At 44.0% G+C, this 23,603-nt stretch overlaps 1 protein-coding gene across 2 annotated transcripts in view; it reads left to right on the top strand.

Moving 5' to 3' along the window:
• Positions 1–23,603, top strand: part of SNCG (synuclein gamma) — a 58,800-nt gene that overhangs the window by 20,534 nt on the left and 14,663 nt on the right. For both annotated transcript variants that reach the window (XM_068257588.1, XM_068257589.1), the window contains exons 2-3: positions 171–212; positions 3,885–4,012. In XM_068257588.1, the coding sequence (XP_068113689.1) occupies positions 171–212; positions 3,885–4,012 (170 nt within the window). The remainder of the gene's footprint in view (positions 1–170; positions 213–3,884; positions 4,013–23,603) is intronic.

Below are 23,603 nucleotides of genomic sequence, written 5' to 3' on the forward strand. Positions count from 1 at the left end.
ACAAATGCCTATTTAATTAGTATATGTAGCATACATGTGTAAGTATAGGATCCGGCCATGTGACTAGGTTTGGGCTGTAACCTCTAATTAGATGTAAATTTGTTTTTTTGGAATCCATAACATGAAGACTTGCACAACAACAATGTCATGGTATGCCATTTTTATTACAGGTGCCAAGACCAAGGAAGGTGTGGTGCACAGTGTCAGCACAGGTAATGCACATTAATCTCATAGTCCTTTTTAGTACGAGCACAAGGTGTAGCTGCCATACTGCAAATACTTGACAGACTGTTTCTATGAAACTGTGACCCTGATTTACTGAAGTCAATGATGCAGCAATCCTTGGCTCGATTTTTTCAAATCCCATCTGCTATTAGGTGATAAAAGTTTGGTCAGTTGGGTCTCATCAGAACATATAAGGATTGTTAATAGGTGAACGATACATACAATGTTTGTGCAATAGCAATACCCTACAAGTATCTTCGGTAAGAATATTTTGTAATGAATTTAGGACTATTTGATATATTACAAACATTTTGCACTGAAAGTGCTGCACATAACTGTAGCTGTAGGTCTGTTATTTCACTAACCTTTTAGCCAGGGCAGTTTTTAGGTGTAGGCCATTTAGACAAGCCTAGGATACCACTTGCTGGAGAGGGTGACCCAGGGCCTTCTCAAGTACACTGTTCTTCCTGAAATTCTTAAAAAAAACTGCAAGTTAATTTATGAAAGCAATAGTATGGTAATTTAAGATCTAAGGGACCCAGTTTGATTAGCACGACTAGAGAGTAACCTGTTTAATATAGCAATGGGATGGCAGCTGCTGTATGATTATTGAGTTACAATAATTTTAGGATTTGGTCAACACTGATTGTTGCAACATCTTTGGTTTTGTAAGACTATATTCAGACCAGTAGAGACCAAGGCTAAACATAAGTAGTATTTTTTTTTAATAAAGGTGCTGTGCACTCCCATAATTATTATATAATATAGCCTATTTACAAGCTTGGAGGTGGGGATGCCATAAAAGTGAACACGAATGGACTTTCTCTCTATTACTCTCCTACCTTAGCAAATCTTGGCCTATGTGCCATAATAAAGTGCAAGAAAGAAAAAAAAAAGAAACATAAAATACATTTTGCAGCCCAGCTTTGATAAACATCTGACTCAGAAACACTGTTTTAAAGTCATGTAAAAAGTTTAAAAGTAATAAATTGAACCACTTAGCTTATATTGGGTCCCTGTATTGACATTTTCAAATGACTGTACATAGTTTTAAGGATTTTATATACAGTCTAACAATTATAAGCTCATTCCCCTGAGACACAGTATGGAGAAAATGTGTGTAAACACAGAGATGCTTGAAAACAAATGACCATATCTGCCTGACCATCAGCAAGTAACAACATCTCAGGAAATTACAGAGAGCAGATTCAGCATATTTATCTGGAGACCACAGAGGCTATTTATAATGTTGCATTAAAATGCTGAAGTCACTGTGCATCTTTTCTCCTAGGAAGTCATTGTGCATCTTTTCTCCTAGGAATTTTTCACCTTCTGTTTAAAATAACTTTTCAGCACCTTGTACATGAAAAAGTATCAAGAAGTAGTTGAAAAGGTACTATCAAAATTAGTTATTTTTTTGTTTGCTGGTAGCTTAAAAGGCATTTTATTGACAAGATGTGAAAAGATAATTTAGGAGGCCCATGGCTCATATGCAATTCATTTTTTCTCCTGAGTTTTCTCCTAGGTGATATTTTTACACCTTGTCATAAAATTCCTTTTGAACCACCAGCAAGCAAGAAAATACTCTAAATAATTTTGACTGTTCTTTTTCACCAACTTTTGGGTACTTTTTCAATTGTAAAATGCTGAAAAGTTATTTTACTCCCTTAAGACCACTCCATACCCATGGGCGTGGCCGCGGCGGCAGCCCCAGGACCGCCTAACACCGATTGGTGTCAAGTCCTAGGGCTGCAGTTAGCAGGAGATCGCGCGCAGGATGCACGTGCACCTTCTGCTCGGGGAGCGGAGCTCCACCTTCTCTTCAGAAGCCTGTTAGACGGTGTAATCGCCGCCCATTTACATGTGCAGTGCTGCGATCGGCAGCAGCTCTGTACTGGGGACAGCCGTGTGACACAGCTGTCCCCTCCTGAGGCTGGGGAGTAATCTGCTGTCATAGGCTGAAGCCTATGACAGCGGATCACCCTGATTGGCTGGCGGGGGGAGGGAAAAGATAATAGGTTATGGGCCAATGTTTCTAATATTGTTACCTAATTTCACCAATCAGGTGCTGGCAGTAAAAGTATATTTGTATCTGTATCTAATCTGTAGTAATCAGTTTTACAATCTGTCCACAGGTGGTATATACTGTAGAAAATGATCTGGTTTCTCACTACTAGCCCACACTTCAGCAACTCAGTGATAATGAACACACTGTGACAACCAGCATATAACTCAGGAGCTTACATGCAGGAAATAGACCCAAATTATCAGGACCGGGTTTAAGTCAAGGCCCCTTAGGCCATGGACTAGGGCACCACAGGATCAAAGGCGGGTGGGCAGCAGGCTATGCAAAGGGGAAGTGAAGGGTCACCTGGCTACCTATACTGGCGGGAGGGGAGTCATCAGGCTATCTATATAGAAAGGGGGAGAGTCATCTGGCTTCTTATATTAGAGGGAAGGGGGGAGGGGCCATTGGCATACCTATACCAGAGGGGAGGGCAATTAGGCTATCTAAACTGGAGGAGGGGAGGGTCTAAACTATCTATACTATTCTGGAGGTGGGAAAGGTCAACAGGCTACCTATACTGGAAGGGGGGGGGGTCATCTGACTATCTATGCTGAAGGGGGGTGGCTGCTGACAGTGGCCTTGGGCGGTAAAGAGAACACATCCAGCCCTGCAAATTATGAGGTCTATACCACCAGCATGTCGGGGCGGAGGAGTCCATGTGAATAAGCTTGTATCCCCACAAGATGGAGAGAGAAGTGAAATATAAAATAAAACAGATTCCATAATCATTTTGTGGCATTTTATTAAATGCACCCTCAAGCAAAGACTAAAACATAATTAAACACCCTGCTAATATGGAGTGCATTATAACAGATCTGGTGCAGCATTGATGCACAAGTACTTCATATCTGGGGTCCATTTGCATATGGACCCTCCAATGGGAGTGTTTTTATTCATGTTTTAGTGTTTTTTCCAAAGGGCCCATTCACACTCGGGCGATTAGTGGGCGTTTACCACACATTTCCGGCAATCGCTAGTGCTTTTTATAGCACTAGTGCAATAAAATGTATATGGCAGTGGTGTCACTGTCGCGATCGTCGACGATTCACGATTAGCGGCACATGCGGTGCTTACAACTCTTTTCATGATTTTTGAACAATCGCGATGATAGTGTTAGCAAACGCTAATGGCGATCACTCAAAAAAATCACGAACGTACAGTAAAACATTCATGTTTATAGTGCAAAAATCGATGCACAAAACGCTAGCGCTAATCACTAGCGTTTTGCGATTGTCAGTGTGAATGGGCCCTTAGTCCTGAAAATATACCACTATTTGGATGGGTATTTGGGATATGTCTATACTCCTGGCACCACATTGACCTATTTGCCACCCAAATGGACTGCTTTAGTCTGCTGGAATAGTTAGATCATTCAAATATAAAATGTCATGTTGCTATTTTTCTCTCTCTGTCTCGCTCTCCCTCTTTTTTTTTGTTTGTAAAAATAGCAAAATTTTACTGTATCATCCACAAAACAGAAAGGGAAGCCAGCCCCAGTCAAAACATACTGCACAAGGATAACACCCGCCGTGTGGGCAGGAAGTTGTTGTTCAAATATTTACTCATGTATTTGCTTTGTTGTCATTTTTAGTTGCTGAAAAAACTAAAGAGCAAGCCAATGTTGTGGGAGGAGCAGTGGTGACTGGCGTAAATCAAGTGGCCACAAAGACTGTAGAAGGAGCAGAAAATGTTGTAACTTCAACTGGTGTTGTAAGAAAGGTAACCTTCTCAAGCTGTTCTCTTTGCACACTGAACATAGCACAATACATTATTTTCCATTATTAGATATTAGGATTCTTTCTGTAATTAAGTCTGATATTGTATACTATGGCATACGAGCACATCCTATGATGTATAGAGGCACTGATATTTTTTATTTCCTCCAATACCTAATAGTAGAATATTACTAGTTATCCCAATATTGTGCTATCCTTCTCTGCAGCCTAAGACTTACACAACCCTAACCTATATATGCCTAACACTAACCTTGCCCCTACTACTCCTAACACTGACCTTCACACTACATATGCCTAACACTAATCCCCCCCACCTATACCTAACAGTAACCTACCACCAAACTACAACTAGTAACCTTTCTCATACCTAACGCTTAACGCTAACCTCCTACATACCTAAACCTTATACTAACTTCCCTTCTACCTACACCTAACATTAACCTCCACCTACCTACACCTAACACTAACCTACCCTCTGTCTACAACTAAGGCTAACATCCCTCTTACCTACACCTAACACTAACCACCTCCGTCCTATGCCTAAAACTAACCTCCCCCTACCTACAACAGAGATATTATTATTATTATTTTTTATTTATATAGCGCCAACATATTCCGCAGCGCTTTACAAAGCACAATTAGACGACAAGGGGAACATAGATACAACTAACAAATATACAGCAGAGTTCCAAGCAGCACAAATATTGTTACAAAAACAGTAAACATTAGGAGGTTGACCCTGCCCTTGCGAGCTTACAATCTAATGGGTAGTGGGGGACACACTAGGTAAGGGAGTGGAGGATGGATGAGGCAGTGATTCTTTGCCTCTGATTACATTGTGACAAATAAGTAAATAAAGGGCTATAGAATGTTATAAGCTTGTCTGAAAAGGTGTGTTTTAAGAGTGCGTTTGAAGATGTCCAGGTTTGGAGCATGACGTACAGGCTGTGGAAGAGAGTTCCAGATAAGGGCTGATGCTCGTGTAAAGTCCTGGATGCGAGCATGAGAGGAGGTGATCAGCTTAGAGGCCAGGAGAATTTCTTGGGAGGAGCGAAGGTTGCGGGAGGGACAATATCTTGAGATTAGTGAGGAGATGTATGAAGGAGACAACTCGTGGAGGGCTTTGTATGTTAGAGTCAGGAGTTTGAACTGGATCCTCTGGGTAATGGGTAACCAGTGGAGAGAATGGCACAGTGGGGCTGCATCAGAAGAGCGTGTGGAAAGGTGAATGAGGCGGGCCGCTGCATTTAGAAGGGATTGGAGAGGAGCTAGCCTGTTTTTTGGTAGGCCACAGAGCAGGGTGTTGCAGTAGTCTAGGCGGGAGATGATTAAGGCATGAACAAGCATTTTGGTGGCCTCTTGTGTGAGGAAGGGACGGATACGGAATATATTTTTGAGCTGGAAATAGCAGGTGGTGGTTAATGAGGCAATGTGAGGTTTAAAGGATAGCTCTGAGTCAAGTATAACCCCCAAGCAGCGGGCCTTAGTGGTTGAGGTTATTGGGGTGTTGTCTACCGTTATGGTTGCAATTGGTGGGGGTGTAGATAGCAATGGTGGAAAAATCACAATTTCCGTTTTAGTCATGTTGAGTTTGAGGAAGTGGGAGGACACGAATGCAGAAACGGCACGTAGACAGTCGGGGACTCTGGATAGTAGTGAGGACAGGTCAGGAGCTGAGAGATAGATTTGGGTGTCGTCCGCATAGAGGTGATACTGGAAGCCAAAAGAGTTAATTAGTTGTCCCAGGCCACGGGTGTAGATTGAGAAAAGAAGTGGCCCAAGAACAGAGCCTTGAGGTACACCAACAGACAGTGGGTGTGGAGAGGACTTGGTGTTAGAGAAGGAGACAGTGTAAGAGCGTCCAGAGAGATAAGACGCTCTTACACTGTCTCCTTCTCTAACACCAAGTCCTCTCCACACCCACTGTCTGTTGGTGTACCTCAAGGCTCTGTTCTTGGGCCACTTCTTTTCTCAATCTACACCCAATCTACAGAGATGAATTAAGATGTAATGGGGCCCTTGGAAAGGTGGTTTTGGGGCCCCCTTGTGGTCCTGTTGGTAAGCTGAAGCTAAGAGAGGTAAAAAAAAGTGGCAGGTGGGCCCCTTCATACCCATTAGGCTCCAAGCACCTGCCTAGGTTGCCTGGTGCATTATCCTGCGCTTCCTACACCTAACACTAACCTAACCACTACCTACTCCTAACACTAGCCTCCCCCATACCTACACCTAACACTAACATCCTCCATACCATACCTACTCCTAACACCAACTTCCCCACTGTATATACCTAAAACTAACTTAACCCAGCGCTGCTAAACTAACTTCCCCTTACCTACGCCTAACACTAACCTCTACCCTATATTTGCCTAACACTAACCAGATAACCCATCGCCAGACTAACCCTTCTTACCTATGTCTAACATTAACCTCACCTCTGTATATGCCTAACACTAACCTGATAACCCAGCACTGCTAAACTAAACCCCTTACCTACTGTACTCCTAACACTAACCTTCCTCCTGTATATGCCTAACACTAATTGGATAACCTGGCACCAATTAATTATGATAACGCAGTGGCAGCCCTGAAATTGTAACTGCAATTACTGCTCCTCTGCCCAAATTGCTGATGAATAGCAAGGGTCATGTCTAGGAGAACTCATGGAGATGCATGTGATTTGTTTAATCAGCTGATAGATTTGCAAAGCTCTGATTTGCTGTGATCACATCCTGCTTTAGAACATGATCATGATTAGCAAATCAGAGACTTACATATCTATCACCTGACCAAACTGATCATGTGTTTCTCAATGAGTTCTCCTAGATGTGACCATCACTACCAATGAAATAAAGCAGTATCCTTTTTACTTTGTGCTTATTAAACTATTCTCTGAAGGTGCAGCGGAGGGGTCACAGCTCTTTAAAGTGAATCTGAAGCTATTTTTTTTTAAAAATCAGATAGCTAAGGAAAGGGAAGGCTCTGGGTCTTAATAAACCTTCCCGTTCCTCTCACGGTCCCCACTTTCCAGCGCTAGATCCCCGGTTCAAATCTACCACTGGCGGATCAAGACCAAGTTGCGCCTGGGGCAAGGTCAGGTTTTGGCGCCTAAAGGTCAGGTTTTGGCGCCTAAACTGACATTCATGCCACCTTTTTAAGAATTCAACAAACTGCGCCTTGGGCAAGATACCCGCTTGCCCCCCCCCTAGATCCGTCCCTTCCACTGGGGGAGTCTTTGGGGCCCTAAGTGCTCCCAAAGACGAGTGGCTCCGTACTGCGCGAGCCAGCGTGCTCATGCATGCCCAGTACAGAGCTGCCATCTTCAGGAGCACTCGGGCTCTCGAAGACTTCCGAAGTCTCGGGCAGCGGCAGAGAGATCGGTTGGAGACTGCTAAAGGCGGACCCAGCGTTGAAATGTGGGAACTGTAGGAGGAAGGAGAAGGCTCATTAGGACACAGACCCTTCCCTCTCCTAAGGTATCTGTTTTTTTTTCTTTTTTTGTTTGTTTTTTAAATAAGCTTCAGACTCATTTTAAAAACAGTTTTGCTACAGTTTCAATCCATCAATAGCTTTTTTTTTATGATCCTTAAAATCCCCCTTGATTGAACCATGAAATCCTTCCACAAACCTACTTTGTGAGGATCAGACCTGCATAATGAAAACCCAGATTTCTCCTATTTAAAGGACAACAGAAGCAAGAGGGACATGGAGGCTTTTAGGCAATGCCAGTTATATGGCTATCTGGCTGATCCTCTTCCTCTAATAAGTTGAACCGTAGACCCTGAAGAAGCATGCAGCAGATCAGGTGTTTCTGACATTATTGTTAGATCTGACAAGTTAACCTACCTTCTTGTTTCTGGTGTTATTCAGACACTACTGCAGCCAAATAGATCAGCAGGACTGCCAGGCAACTGGTATTGTTTAAAAGCAAATTAATATGGCAGCCTCTATATCCCTCTCATTACACTTGTCCTTTAAAGCAGTAGGATTAGCCATACTATGCCAGGGAAAAAAAACACATATATAAGTAGATAAATACTTGATCTACTTACATAACACATGTATTGTACTGTCCACGTTTTGATTTCAGTGAATTTTATATGGTAAATAAAAAGAATTCTGTTCCTGGTGGGGGCCATGTCTTTTGCCCACAGCTGAGGCTAAATACTGATGTCATTCTTCCCTTAACTTTTTATTTTTTATCCTCCAATCGCTGAGTCACCTCAGCCTTGCTTGTAAGCACAAGTGAGTAGGGGATCCGGTTTCAGATCAGCAGCTAGGAAGGGAAATAAAGGAAAAAGTATTATAGATAAAAAGAACCCCCAGCATGCAACTGTTTGGCACTGACTACTAAAGGGCCAATGCTCCTTAAGTATGTGATAACTCCAAATCAGAAAGCAGAAAAAGCTTTGAAAGTTTTAAATGCAGGATTAGCATCTTTATCACTTAATACACTCAGACCAGTTGCTGTTAAAATTAGATTTTTATGGTGACACTCCCGCTTTAAATAAGGCAGGATCTCCCACTCAGATCATACCATTGATTGACACTCCTCACTCTTCCTTCTTTCTATTTTGCTCAAATGAAAAAACATATGATTTTAGGCTCTATAATTTAGACTCTCAATATTATTAGACTTGAGGAAAAACATTTCAACTACTGGTTTATCTTTATTTTTGATGTCCAAAAAAAAGCAGTCAGTTGTTAAATTGCATGCTAAAGCATGTGATAGTTCCATATTAACACTAGAGGGCAGTAAAGCAGCTTTCCATAATTCAGTTTGAAACACATCAATGTATCCATTATTTTGTGAGTGAAAAACAGGTTGCTGTGACATGGTGCAGTGTAGTAATTTCTTGCAAGTTACAGATACTAGACTATAGGATGAGTTATCATTTAAATGTAGTGGCAACTGTCCAAAAAATATACACCCTTCACACAAAACAGATTTATTTTGTAATGACACAACTTATATCTTGTCTCATCTCTTCTCTGACCTGACCTATAATATTTAATGCACACAGGGGCGTAGCAATAGGTGTTGCAGAGGTTGCGACCGCATCAGGGACCCTTGGGCCAGAGGGGCCCTGAAAGGCCCTCCTTCAACTACAGTTTTAGCTCTCTATTGGTCCTGTGCTCATAATAATTACTTCTATAGATACTTAGAATAGTGGTAATCATTAACAAACTGTTCCCCATCCCCTTCTTGCACCTCTGACACTGTAGTTGCCATTGGCAGGTTTTAGTGCGCCCGATCAATTGTTATGTATAGAGTGCTTGGGGGACCCCATTGTAAAACTTGCATCGGGGCCCACAGCTCCTTAGCTACGCCACTGAATGCACAAGCAGTTTGAAGCCTGTTACTGATGATTATTTTAACAAAATGTATGTGTAGAAATTAAACTGTTATTTTCCTAATCACCATTATATATGTAATATCGCCCAGCTTAACAGTGATGGCAAATCCGGACCATCTGACCTGCCAACTCTGCTGAGTACTGCTCTACACGCTCGTCCGCGCGGATCAATTCCCGCTCGTCCCCGCGGGCACTTCCTTATCTGCGCTTCGGTTTTGCCCTTTGTCCGCCCGCGGGGATCGAGCCGGGAATCGATCCACGCGGTGATCGGACACGTCGGAAATTATCAATCGAGCCATCAGCGGCTCAATTGATAAGGAGCAGTCGAGCCGTGTATGCCCAGCATTAGTCTTTTGGGAAGTTGATTGATCAGATCAATTTCTAGGTTAATAATCAATCAGGAAAGAAATTGAGTGCTGAAGTCCTTAACACAGGGAAAACATGAGGGTGTGAGGTGGTAGAGCTGCAAGGAGCTAAAGGTTTAGGTGGGTTGTGTGGTGTGGGAAGCAGGAAGTGGGTGGTGTCACATAGAGAGTTGAAAAGCAGGTGTGGGTGGGGCCTCCCTTCCATTCCAGACAAGACAGTAAACAAATTTCTGACTCATCTGCATTCTGAGAACTTAGGTAGCATTAACACAGTCTACTGTCATGACAGCCTGACAGGGCAAATTCTGTTGAAGTCTCAAATAGTAATTTAGTGCGGAACCCGACTTCAGTACATGTTCCCTTGAAAAATAGTTATTGGCTAGCAATAAATGTACATTGTGGTAGTAAGGTATACACACTGGTTTGTTATAGAGACAGGTTTAGGGCTGTTGCTGATGTGTGAGGGGAAAAAAATATTTGGGCTCACTACACCTTGCCTCATTAATAGGCACTGAAATTTGGTTTAAGAGCGCTTTGATATACAAGCAAAAAAATTTGGTGAAATTTTGACTCGATATACAAGCAAAGTATACATGTGTCACATCACCACAATTGAGCCGATAGTTCTGCCTTTGGCGCTGCAGGATTGTACTTAGCTGTACTTAATTTGAGTGTAGAAACTGTGCAAAGCCACATTTTCATGAAATCCTCAAAAGTAACTGTCATTGGATAAGTTCCTTGTTTAAAGGGATACTTAAGCCATGGATAAAAAAAATCAGTTTTACTCACCTGGGGCTACTACCAGCCCTCTGCAGCCGCCCTGTGCCCTTGCAGTCACTCTCGGATCCTCCAGTTCCCCACCGCCAGCCAGTTTCGTTTCACCGACAGGTAGTCACAAGTAGCCTTCTTCGCGTTCCTGTCCGCAATATCGTCCAGCGCAGGACACTATTGGGGACGGTAACACGAAGAAGGAGACATGTGGCCAGGCCTGCGCAGGTGCAGTAAGCCTTTTGGCGAAAACAAAACTAGCTGGCGGTGGGGACAGGAGGATCGGTGAGTGACTACGAGGGCACGGTATGGCTGCAGGGGGCTGGTAGAAGCCCCAGGTGAGTACAACTGATTTTTTTATCCATGGCTTAACCACTTGAGGACCACAGTGTTAAGCCCCCCTAAAGACCAGGCCATTAGCTTAATTGGCCACTGCAGCTTTAAGGCCTCGCTGCAGGCCCACACAACTCAGCACACAAGTGATTCCCCTCCCCCCCTTTTCTCCCCACCAACAGAGCTATCTGTTGGTGGGGTCTGATCGCTATTTTTTTAAAATTAAATTTTCCTATTTATTTATTTATTTATTTTTCCCCTAACTCCCTCCCCCCAGCCAGCCAATCACGACGATCGGCTGTCATAGGCTTCAGCCTATGAGAAACAATCACTCTCCTGTGTCCCAGAGGGACAGCCATGTCACAAGATTGTCCCCAGTACAGCACTGCGTTAGATCGCAGCACTGTACTATGCTAATAGACGGCGGTTTCGCTATCTAACAGTCTCCGAGCGGCTATCACCACTGGGAGACTGAAGGTGGAGCAGGGACTACCAAGTGGAGATGCACGCGCATCGGCATGCTTGATCTCCTGCAAAATCCAGCCCCAGGACTTGACACCAATTGGCTGTAGGCGGTCCTGGGGCTGCTACCACGGTCACGCCCATTGGTGTGACGTGGTCATTAACCACTTCTGTGCCAGGGGGGTATTTTTCTGATCGGTGCTGCGTGGGCTCTCCAGCCCGCAGCACCGATCAGATAGCAGCCAGGGCGATCAGACTTCCCCCCCTTTTTTCCCCACTAGGGGGATGTCCTGCTGGGGGGGGGTCTGATCGCCGCCGACTGCTTGCGCTTGTGGGGGCCTCTTCAAAGCCACCCTCCGCAGCGCTTCCTGGCCTCCTTCCCCTTCCCTCCCTCTCCCTCCCCCTGTGAGCGGCGCCGTATATATGTAAACACCGGGGAAGATCTTCCCCGCGTGTTTACATTTACCCTGCGAGACACCCTCCGTGAACTGACATGGAACGGCCGCTCGTACGGAATCCACTTCAGGATTCAGGGGCGTACTTAAGCGTACGCAGAATCCTGAAGTGGTTAAGTAGTTAATTATCCCTTTAAGCCCCACATAAAAAAAAGGTTGTTGTGAGCCAACAGATGGCAATGATTCTGTTAGTTATAATGAAAGTCTTGTTTACATTTTTATTTTATACTATTTTACTAAACTGTTTTTGGATTGTGAATCATATGAATGTTTATGTTGATGGTTTCTGCGATTGTAACAACCCCAGGCTCATCTAAAAGACAAAAAGGAGACCAGGAGCCCAATGGTGCATAATTGTGTAAGATTCAGGAAAGCAATCTGCTAAGGATGCATATACTCCCAAAGGTGGGTTGCAAGGATTTGTCAGAGCAGGTGGGAATTAACCGTCCCTGCTTGGTTTTCCAGGTCTGTGACAGGAACTGGGTGGTCACACTCCTAATGTTCTTTAGGACATCTAAAAACTATCACCTCTAAAGAGGTATGGCAAGACACGTAAAACATGGGCGGAGGCATCCAAAGTATAGAAGATAGACTAATAAGCTGTTAATCTAATAAACAGAAAGGTAATCTTACCTCTCTTGAAGAATTTGGACCAGTTTATTAAAAAAAAAAAAGGTCTTTTATTAGAGCACATAAAATCGACAATGCATTTCGCGGGTGCTTGCCTGCCTCCTCAGGTCAGTGAAAAAACAGATGCCTTAATTACTATAGCTGTGTAGCAAGCATGAGCACTTCTCTGCTATCTGTTTATAAGATTAAAAGCTTATTAGCCTATCTTTTATGCATTGGTCACCTCCACCCCTGTTTTAAGTATATGAATGCAAAGAGATCAAGGAAGCAAACTTGATAAAAAAAAACTTCTTATGAAGGGAGGAATGACTTTCATCAGCATACATATCATACATTCTGGCCACCATATCAGTGAAGTTTTTTTTTTTTTTTTTTTTTCAAGAGAATATACACTGTTTAAATGATGGATTACTTTTAAGTTAGTGCCTGTAATACACAACCACAACATAAGGAGTCATCTGTGACTAAACATTGATCAGTATCCGTATAAATTAACAGTATTAAAACCTTTGAGAGGTGAAGTGAATAATCTTACTGTGTTGCAATGGTACCTGCCAAGGCATGGAATCTATGATCCAGCAAGTGAAAGGCCAGTTCTTAACCTTCCTGGCGGTTCGATTATTTCCAGATTTTAGGGTCTAAAAGTGGTGCGATTTTTTTAGCATGCTTTTAGATGCTAAAATCAAGGGGGAAAAAACACACCGCAGAGAGTTCTGTGGCAGCCCAGCATTCACTCACCTCCCTGGGATCCAGCGCTGCTATTCTACCTCTGTCCTCTGAGTGGAGCTGTAACCCTATAGTCCTCTGTAAAGGACAAGTGGGGGAAAGGAAGGGGAGGTGGAGAGCGCACGCAATAGACAATTTGAGAAAACTGGTTAGCCAACCGTGGAATAATCTCACCTGAGATTCTTGCCGATTAGCCCACAGGGCCGGTTTTAGTAACTGTGGGGCCCCAGGGCAAAATTAACCCAGACACCCCCAACTAAAAAGAGTGGCATTAGGGGCCCATGGTAGCAGCCAAATTTCTCTCCTGGGCCCTTTGGCAGTGTTGCGTCTCATCATCTGCCCACCAGCACAGGTAAGACACCAGGGTTGCCAACTCATCCCTTTAAATACTGACACATCTAAGTTATACAGGATCTGGGGCTTCTCACACATAATCAGTGCCTAAACTGCATCTAACTAGCCACAAGACATGTATAATTCATAAGCGTCCGTATTTAAAGGGATGAGTTGGCAACACTGTAAGACACTACTCTGCCAAAGACTCTGTAGAGGCCCCAGGGAGCAACAGTTGAGGAGACACCTTGGGGGCCCCAACAGGCTCTGGGGCGATTGCCCCCTTTGCCTCTATGGTAGCACCGGCCCTGTTAGCCCATATGGGTTGGTCGGCTGAAGAGCTTTTGTCCCACTCAGAACCGGGGACCAGGTCTTTCCAGCGATCTTCCTCCCCAAGATGTACTCGCACATATGCTCCTCCGTCCACTAAACTTCAGTCCTGGATCAGATGTATTTCCACTCCTCACAAATGCTACCTACTGCTATAGGCAGCCGCATTTATGCATAGGAGTGTCTGCACAGAGGTGTCTTGGATGTGCAGCAGGAACCAAGTTTGTGCCTAGATTACTCCATGCAGCTCTGTATGTTTTACACTTGTAAGCTACAGGCTGCAGGAGCTCTTAGAGCCAGGAGCTGTCTCAGTTTGTGTGAAGGGTAATGGCTGGGAGAAACTCCACTCTGCTCTGCGTGTTTCGCACAAGTAAGCAGCAGGCAGCTGGAGGGAGGTTTGTGAGCTGACAAGCAGGTGCGTGGTAGAAAGGATAAAAGGCAGCAGTCGTGTAGTGTAGTTCAAGTATTTATTCTAATTAACAGCTATATTCTATAAAACAACCCTATAGTGAGATCTGTTGTCATGAATAGGGATGGTCGGAAATGTCAATTCCGATTTCTGCCATTGGTGGTTACCGATTTCACAGATTTCCGAGTTTGGATTTCCGAGTAGTGTTTTTTGGGTCATTTTTTCCATTCTCTGATTGGCCAAATACTTCCCGAATTGACTCTGCAATCTCTGATTGGTCCAATGATTCCGAGGTCTGTGATTGAGCTAAAATTACCGAGTTGTGTTAATGCAGTATTTCTACAGAAATCCGATGTCCGAGTTCAGATTTCCGAGTAGTGTCATTTTGTAATTTTTTGCATTCTCTGATTGGCCAAATACTTCCGAGTTGTTTCTGCATTCTCTGATTGGTCCATTGATTTCGAGTTCTGTAATTGGGCTAAAATAACCGAATTGCAGTAATGCAGTATTTCTGCAGAAATACCATTTCAGAGTTCTATTTTAACATCTTAAGAATGACAAATCTTAGAGAATGTTCCCAGTAGGTACTGATTAGTTTATACCAAAAGTGGTCCAAGGAAGGACAACTGGTGAACTGACAACGGGGTTATGGACACCCAAGGCTCATTGATACATGTAGGAAGCAAAGGCCAGACTATCTGGTCAAATCATACAGAAGAGCTACTATAGAACAAATTGAAAAAAAAAAAGTAAAGCTGGTAAAGAGAGAATGGTATGAGAGCACACACAGCAGCAGTGCCCATACTGTCTCCTGTCCACCTATGAAATTGTCTACCATGTCCATGTGTGCATCAAACTTTGACCATTTGGTCTAGTCTCGCGGAGTACATTTTATTAGAGATTATCTATATGGCTGAGGGCGTGTTTATCTATGGGAAATGCTGGAAAAACAAGTCCAGTTCATACACTATAGTGATGGCTTTAAGATCTACTACAAACATCCTTATAGGATATGTTCTTATGTCTTGTCGAGTCAGTGCTTTGTTGGGTCAGAGCTGTTTTCACAATACTAGGCTGTTTTATTGTAAAGGCTACTCAGTTTATTTACCTACAATGATTCTTAAAGAGACTCTGTAACAACAAAAACCTCCCCTGGGGGGTACTCACCTCGGGTGGGGGAAGCCTCCGGATCCTAATGAGGCTTCCCACGCCGTCCTCTGTCCCACGGGGGTCTCGCTGCAGCCCTCCGAACAGCCGGCGACAGAGCCGACTGTAGCTTCAATATTTACCTTTGCTGGCTCCAGCGGGGGCGCTGTGGCTGCTTTCGGCACGGAAATAGACGGAAATACCCGATCTCTGTCGGGTCCGCTCTACTGCGCAGGAGCCGGAAAGCCTCATTAGGATCCGGAGGCTTTCCCCACCTGAGGTGAGTACCCCCCAGGGGACGTTTTGTCGTTACAGTTCCTCTTGAAGGTGCCCATGGATCTAGGGATGATGGGCAGATACAACCAAGAGACAGATCTCTCTCTGATCAAATCTGATGAGACAGAGATCTGTTGGATGCCCATACACTGCAGACTTATTCCTAATCGATTTCAGCATAAAATATCTTGGGAATCAGCCGCTGCCCCAGTATATAAATGTGCCCCCATGTGTGCATTTATACATTACCTGTCGCCCACCCTGCGATGCCCATCCATGGTCAGAAACCTGCTCCTCAATTTGCGCTATAGATGCCAGCAGCATATAGCACATGGCGCAGGTGGCGTGCATAGCTCAAATGGTGGAGCGGGGTTTCGAAGACAGACGGGCACCGCGAGTTGGGCGACATAGCAGAGGTAATGTATACATGCACGCATGGGTGGAACATAAATACACTAGGGGAACAGTTCCAGGGGATTTGTCACTCGTCCCAATATTGCTTACATTGTTGATCAGGTGTGCTCTTGGCAGCCCCGACATTCATCTGATTCGATAATAATTATGAGATCTGGTGGTCGATCAGCTGACTATGAGTAGTGTATGTCATACTGTAAGATAGAGAGCCACAGCAGTTATGTCTTGTGTCAGGTCACACCCCTGTTTTGGTGCTTGTTGCCTATGTGACCAGTCTGTATGCCTGAGTGTGGTCACATGTGTATGAAAATCAGGGCACTGAAGAAAAAATGCGACACTTCGCAACTGGTAAATATTAGCCTCAGCTAACACTGTATGGTCCTGTGTACGGCAGAGAGGAGTTAGCTATATCTTTTTAGTTAAGGTCCATATTCACTGTAGGCACTAATCCTAGGCTAAAAATAAGAAAATCACAATAGCTTGAGTGGTGAATACAAAGCGCTAATAAAATCTAAAAACTGTAATGAGCAGGATAGTTTTATTACAGTGCTTAGTTTAAACATGATAGTGTTGACTTCATCTTAGGCTTCTGAATGTCATGTCACAGAGGATTACACACCTGCCTGGGAAAGAAGATGCTGGTCGGGTGGCTTACATTGAATAATACAATTTTATTGAAGTATATTAAAGGAACATAGTAGGACGAGCCACAAAGCAAAAAAGTACCCGAAGGCCTGGAACCCACTAGCAGCACTTTTCTAAACTTTTTTCTGAGCTCTTGTGATTTGAAAAGTTCTGCTAATGTAATGGTATGGGTGTGATCCTACATGAGTGATGTGATTTTATGAAAATCGCCTATAGCATTGCATTAGCAAGAGTTTTTTTCTAATCACTAGTGTCACAGGAGCCCTAGTGGTCAGACCGCAAATTGCCTTCCAATCGGTTTCAGCACATAGACCATGCAAGCTGTGGGCGTGATCTTTGCGCAGAAATCGACAGAAATTTGGGCAGCAGCCCGACTTGAAGGGAGCCTGTGAGGTATGGTAATTACAACTTTACACACTATTTCAGGGTATAACTGCCACCACCTCTGTTTCCTGAGACAGAGGAACTCACTAACTGGCTGAGCCTAGATCTACAAATAAAAATGGTTAAACACACTCTATTCTGTTTAGCTAGCAACAATACAATAGTAGCATCTCTTCAGAAGTCAGGGTTCAGTTTGTGCAGCTGAATAGCAGGGTAGCGGAACAGTGAATGACTTTGATAAAGTCTTTATTCACGGGCAATATAAATAATTAATATATACAATCATTAAAATCAACAATTATTAAAACATTAATAGCCAGTATGAAATAAAAAAAGGAGAAAATACTTAGAGTTTGTGGAAATATGTCCATTCTGGGAAAAACTTTTGTTCAGTTTCATCAAAGTTCAAGCAAAATGGCCACCACTTTTTCCTCACGGTGGCGGCGCGCTCATGAAGGTGGAAAATGGAGGAATGAGGGAAGAGCCCCTCGCAGATACTTTTGATGAAGCTGGTTTGAGGGTGTGGCAATGCCGGCCCCCTCTGAATTACCCACCAATGACAGTTCACTCCCTCTGAGAGATTTTCGGTTTAAACGTATAAAATGCCGTAACTCACAAATTATACAAGTCATAATTAGGTGGATAACAGATTCATACTTGTCGGAAAATACAGATTAATATGACGTCAGACATGGCTAGTGCAGCTTCTCAGGTTCCTGAGAAGATTTATACCGCAATAACCGGACGAGATATTGCCATGAGCGTTATATCAGCGCGTTGGGCAGACTTTAACGAATAAGACTATATGAATTTTATAGCTGTGCGATAAACGGTCTCCATTTAATAGGTAAGAAACCATATCCCACATGCTTTCATATTTGCCTTGTCAGTGCCGCTCCGTTATGGCCCCCCTGGAGAGCCAGTTTTCTTTCTCTTTTCAGAGAGCCATCTGGCTGTGGGGGGGGGGGGGGGGGGGGGGAGGAGCTGGTCCCTGCAGGGAATCCGGCCACGTGTGACATTCCTGAGAGGGAGGCATTCCTGAGGGGTGAGGGGAATGCTTTGCTCACAGGGGAACAGATCTCTGGTTTAAAAAAAAACAAAACACAAAAATGTCATTTCTAGTTGCTTGCACGACTACACAGCCAATCTGGGTCTAGCACGGCAATGGCAATCGGTGCAATAAACCGATTGCATTCTCGTTTCTCACAGCTGTTCCGTGACAACTAAGGCTTACAAAAGGCTGCTAGTGGGTTTGAGCCCGAAAGCAAACCTGAAATGAAGGGAATATGGAAAGTGCTATTAGTTAAGTGGACCAGTCATTAGGACTTAGAAGCTTTCATTTGCTATTCCAAACATCTGCCTCCATGTACATTTAAAAAACGGACCGCAGTAAAATGACAGATGTTTCACTACTTAATTCCAATAGTAAAATATCGGTAATCGTATCATGATCTTACGAAGGGGACAGAGGCGGCCTGGAGAGCAGTGTAACATTGGCGTGGACCTGACAGGCTTCTAGGTCACCTCATGTATCCTTTAAGACCATTCACCTCCCCCCAACAAGGCGTAACCCTGGGCTATCCAGAGGCTTCCCTCTACCTAGGTAACGTAAGTATCTAACTATTGTTTTCTTTAAATCGCTTCGGGATCACTTTAAAAGGAACCAGAGTTAGAAGACCTATGGAAGCTGCCATATTTATTTCCTTTAAACAATACAGGTTGCCTGGCAGTCCTGCTGATCTTTCTGGTCAGTAGGGTCTAAATCACACATCTGAAAAAAGGCATGCAGCTAATGTTGTCAGATTTGTCATAGACATCGGATCTGCATGCTTGTTCAGGGTCTATGGCTAAAAGTATTAGAGGTAGAGGATCAGCAGGACAGCCAGGCAATCTGCATTACTTATGGAAATAAATATGGCAGCCGCCATATCCCTCTCATCTTGGGTTCCTACACATCCAAACTTAACTGGCAAATTTTACAAATTTCATGGAGTATGAGAGTTTACTTACACAATGGGCTCTATTCATAAAAGGTTCCTGCAAGTTTTCCGCTCAAAACAGCGGATTTTCCCGTCCATTTAGCAAAGTGGGCATTCATAAAAGCTGTTCCCGCATGAAAATCTACAATGCCCCAGCAGAGCGAGAAATTTCCGCCTTCTCCTGTGTTTTTCTAGATTTATCTAGAAAAAAGTAACAAAATGGCCATTCATAAAGATTAGAGGAAGCGGTATGTGGACGGGAAATACCGCTTCCTCTGATTTTGCGGATTACATGAAAGTGAATGGGACAGACCTCCCAGAGAGAGCAGTGCACGGAGGGACTCTGCCGGCTGAAGTGTTTTCGCATGCCTTCCGACAGCTTACCGCCAGCCTTCAGCGGGAGATCTCCGCACTTGCATCGCAGCTGGCAACATTTTTTTGAATGACCACCCAGAAGTCTAAAATACCGCTGCGGTATTTTCCCTCCAGGAGTTTTTTCGCCACAACTTTTTTATGAATAGAGCCCAATCTGTTCAAAGTATTCAATAGCGGTCGGTCCTCTTACTGGTAAAGTGCTGTAATTGGCCATTCATATTAGGATGTGTATACGCACCTTGAAGCTAGGTTTACATTGGTCATTTGCATGGCAGAATAATTCTACCTGTCAACTCACTTCCCATACATTTCCATGGGGCTGTTCACAGTGCTGTGCTGTAACTGATCATGTTATTATAACTCACTGCATGCAGGCTTTTTATTAACGTCTATGTCCAGTCTCCATTGCAGTTTGCATTCACTATAACGCTTGCGTTTTGCAACTGACTACTGTGAATCCAGCCTCAGCCCTGCAAGCAAGGAAACTAGAGTTAGGCCTCCTTTCCACGAACTGTTGATAGGCAGTGAAATGCCTCTCAAACTCTCTCAACTGCTCACTGCTGCCTGGTAACTGCTTCTTGCTGCATGATAACTGCTCACTGCTGCCTGGTAACTGCTTCTTGCTGCATGATAACTGCTCACTGCTGCCTGGTAACTGCTTGCTAACCACACGGCTCAACAGTTCGTGGAAAGGAGGCCATAGTCATTGAGGTGCTAATAATTTTAGTGTGCATGCAAATGTAATGCAAATTGTACGCAGCTTGGAATAGGGCCATTACCATTGTCAGGAAGTGCTTTTGCTTGGCACACTTACAAGCCTCATTAAAATACAATTTGCATTAAATTTGCATATTACCCGTAATCCTTATCACCTCACTGACCAGCTGTAATATGCTGAACCACAGTGAGTAATAATGAAGTTGAGGTCATTTGTTGAATTCAGAAAGTCTGAGAATTGTATGATACATTTATATCCCACCTAAAACAGAAAATGAGGAAGTGAAGAAAACCTGCATAGCATTGCCAGGACCCATGGACCTGAGGTGTTAAAAGAAGGCCATATTTAAGTTGTTGCCTTAGCTCTTTATAATTGCTGTAGTGGTTATGATCACTTCTATATGTGGTACTCATTAACAAACCTTTCCATCTCCTCTGCTTACACCTCTCCGAGGCCCTTTTCAGACAGACAGCTGAACTACGCATTTGACGAGCAGTCTAGTCTCCTGTCTGCCGCTCGCCAGTCCAATTTGGGTGCAAATTAAATGCAGGTGAATTGCAGCTGTTGTAACACCACGCCTGTCAAGCATTGACACGTAGTGGTGTTATTGGACGGTGGAGGAATGCGACGTTGAGACAGAACTCACTCCGTGGTGGGCCGCCTGTCTTGCGCCGGTAATGGGCACTAACAAGCCCTGACCAGTGCAGGAGAGCAGCTGACATGCGGTGATTTCACTGCATGTCACCTGCCCATGTAAAAAGGCTCTTAAGCTGGGAGCACACTTGTGTTGGCGGTTTTAGGCCTCTTTTCCACGGACAGTTGATGGGCAGTGAAATGCCTCTCAAACACTCACAACTGCTTGCTGCTGCCAGGTACTGCTCACTGCTGCCTACTTACTACTTGCTGAGCACACAGTTCAATTTTCCGTGGAAAAGAGGCCTTAGGGGTATTTCCAGTGCTCTGCGTAATGCGTGTGCTATAGCATTTTGCTGTGCGTGGCAAAACGTGCACGATTCTACACTATGTGTGCACCCTGCATCACACTGTGTCTGCATTTGGTGGTCTCAGGGGCGTAACTAGAACTTTGGATGGGGCCTTCTCCCGCCAAACCCTCCCCATGCAGATAAAAACAGACAACAGTGAAGCACTGCATGTATTTTCTCTATCAATTACATTAGCTTCTGTGATAAAATGTGCATGTTTTCACACATACAGAAACACATGGGGCCTGATTCACAAAGCGGTGATAACTCAGTTATCACGCCTAAAAGACTTTAGGCGTGATAACCTTTGCACCGCTGAGTTAGCACCGCTTTGTGCTTTTTATCAATCGCGCAATTCCGCGAGCAGTGCCCACAGGGTTTAATGGGCGCTTCGCGCAGGAATTTCACGCGAGTTTATTCTTATCACGCCTAAACTGAGTTTAGGCGTCATAAAGGGCTTTTCACTGGCGTGCAAAGTGTTTGCACCGCTTTGTGAATCAGGCCCTTGGTGTGCAGAAAACACATACAGAAATCCGACAGATGAGTGTGCTCCCAGCCTCAGCTTGCAGTAGGTAGTGTCCCATAGAAGACTCCTGTATGTACAGGGGAGCGTTCTGTAGTGGTGTTATACAGTGTGTAGGCTGAGGATAAAAATGGTGGTGGTGCCGCTCTCTGGAAGCCACTGGGTAGTGGTGCAGGTATCTGTATAGACAAGGGGTGGGAGGAATGAGCACACTCTATCTCCACACATAGGCTATCATTCATAAAGGTGCAGTCGGTAGTGCGGGAAAACACCGTTCATCTCCGCAACCGGTACTTAAGACTTCTGGGTGGTCATTCATAAACAAGTTGCCTGCTGCGGTAGAAGTGCAGAGGTTTTCTGGAGGAAGCTGGCAGTAGCGTGGCGGAAGACAAAGATAAAAGCTGCCCGATTCCCTCCGTGCGCTCCTCTGTCTGATGCTGCTTGGGAGGTCCGTCCCATTCATTTACACGTATTCCGCCCGCCTATCGCTACTGTCGAGCAAGCGGTATTTTCCTTCTGCATACCGCTTGCTCTAATCTTTATGAATGGACGTGTTTGTAACTTTTTCTAGATAAATCTAGAAAAACTCCGCACAAGGCGGAAATGTATCGCTCTGTCAGCTTTTCATGCGGAAAGAGCCTTTATGAATGGGGATTTTGCAGAGTGGTTGGTAAAGTCACCGGTATTAAGCATTTCCGCATGCGGAAATGCTTTATGAATGATAGCCATTGTGGAAGTTCAGTGTGCGGCTAACAAACTTGCATACATGCCTCCAGGCACTACATTCAGCAAGACCCAGTGAGTGGCCATCTATGGAGATCAGCTGATGTGACTGATCCTGTTTGAAAGCACCACTGCTGCCTGAGTCAACGGTATAGAGAGGGACAACGTTAGACTGCTGACAGACCCATATGGGCTAGTCAGTCCTAAAGGTGAGATCATTCCCCGGCAGGCTTGCCAGTGACAACTGCTACTATGCCACTGCTGCTTTGTATCATTATTTAAATTAAAGAAGAAACTACAACACGATGAACTCTTGTAAGATTACTCCCAGTTTCTAATGACCTGTTTCTACATGCTTCAGATTTCCATGAAACAGGGTTGTACTAGAGAAATAAGAACAGGACACAATAGCACACCTGGTATTTGGAGTTAAAATTAAAATGATACTTGAAGTTTCTATTTCCTCTTCTGCTTCCCTGAAAAAGTTTATACTAGAGGTGATCAATAAGATGCAAATAATTCTGGCTTGCAATCAGATATAATGCATGTTTGAAATCGGATTAATCAAATTCATCAGGAAGTTATTTTATTTTGTCTAATTTCAAGCTGCATTAAAATTGCATAGTGGAATTATTTGCACCTTATTCGCCATTTCTTCTGGATTCAGACAATCAGGCACTGACTGTGTTGGGTGTACTGGGCAACATGATGGCTAAGTGCTCTCACCTTGCAGCAGTGGAGTTCATGTTTCATCGTGGCAACCAGTATTTTCATTGCGGTGCGATTAGAGTATCACACAACACACGACAAAAAACATGCTTGGTAGATACCTGTGTTAATGAGTTTTACTGTAATTCTTGGCACCAAAACACACGATAAATGAGGCTCTCTACTGCTCACTTCCTGTGGCGGAAATAGGTATTGCAAGCAATATGTTCCGTTGCAGAGCCAGATTGTTACTTGGTGTTTTGGCGATTTTAATTTTGCGGCACATGTTGTACTTTCGGTATGGCATTGTCAGGAGGTGGTGGGTACATAGTGGTAGGTACAGCCAATACTTGAGGAGCGCATTGAAAATGATAGTTTGAAAAAGGCATCTTGATAGTTAGCAAACAGGATGCACGTCACAATAAAATTGGCGTCAGTGCATGCACTCTGCAAAGCTAACGCAGTCTCATAATGCTCTGTTGACCTAGCGTCAAATCGGACACTTCCGAGACATCGCATCCGGTAGGAAATATAC

Source organism: Hyperolius riggenbachi, chromosome 10 (genome assembly GCF_040937935.1).
Source record: "Hyperolius riggenbachi isolate aHypRig1 chromosome 10, aHypRig1.pri, whole genome shotgun sequence".
Taxonomy (NCBI): Eukaryota; Metazoa; Chordata; class Amphibia; order Anura; family Hyperoliidae; genus Hyperolius; species Hyperolius riggenbachi.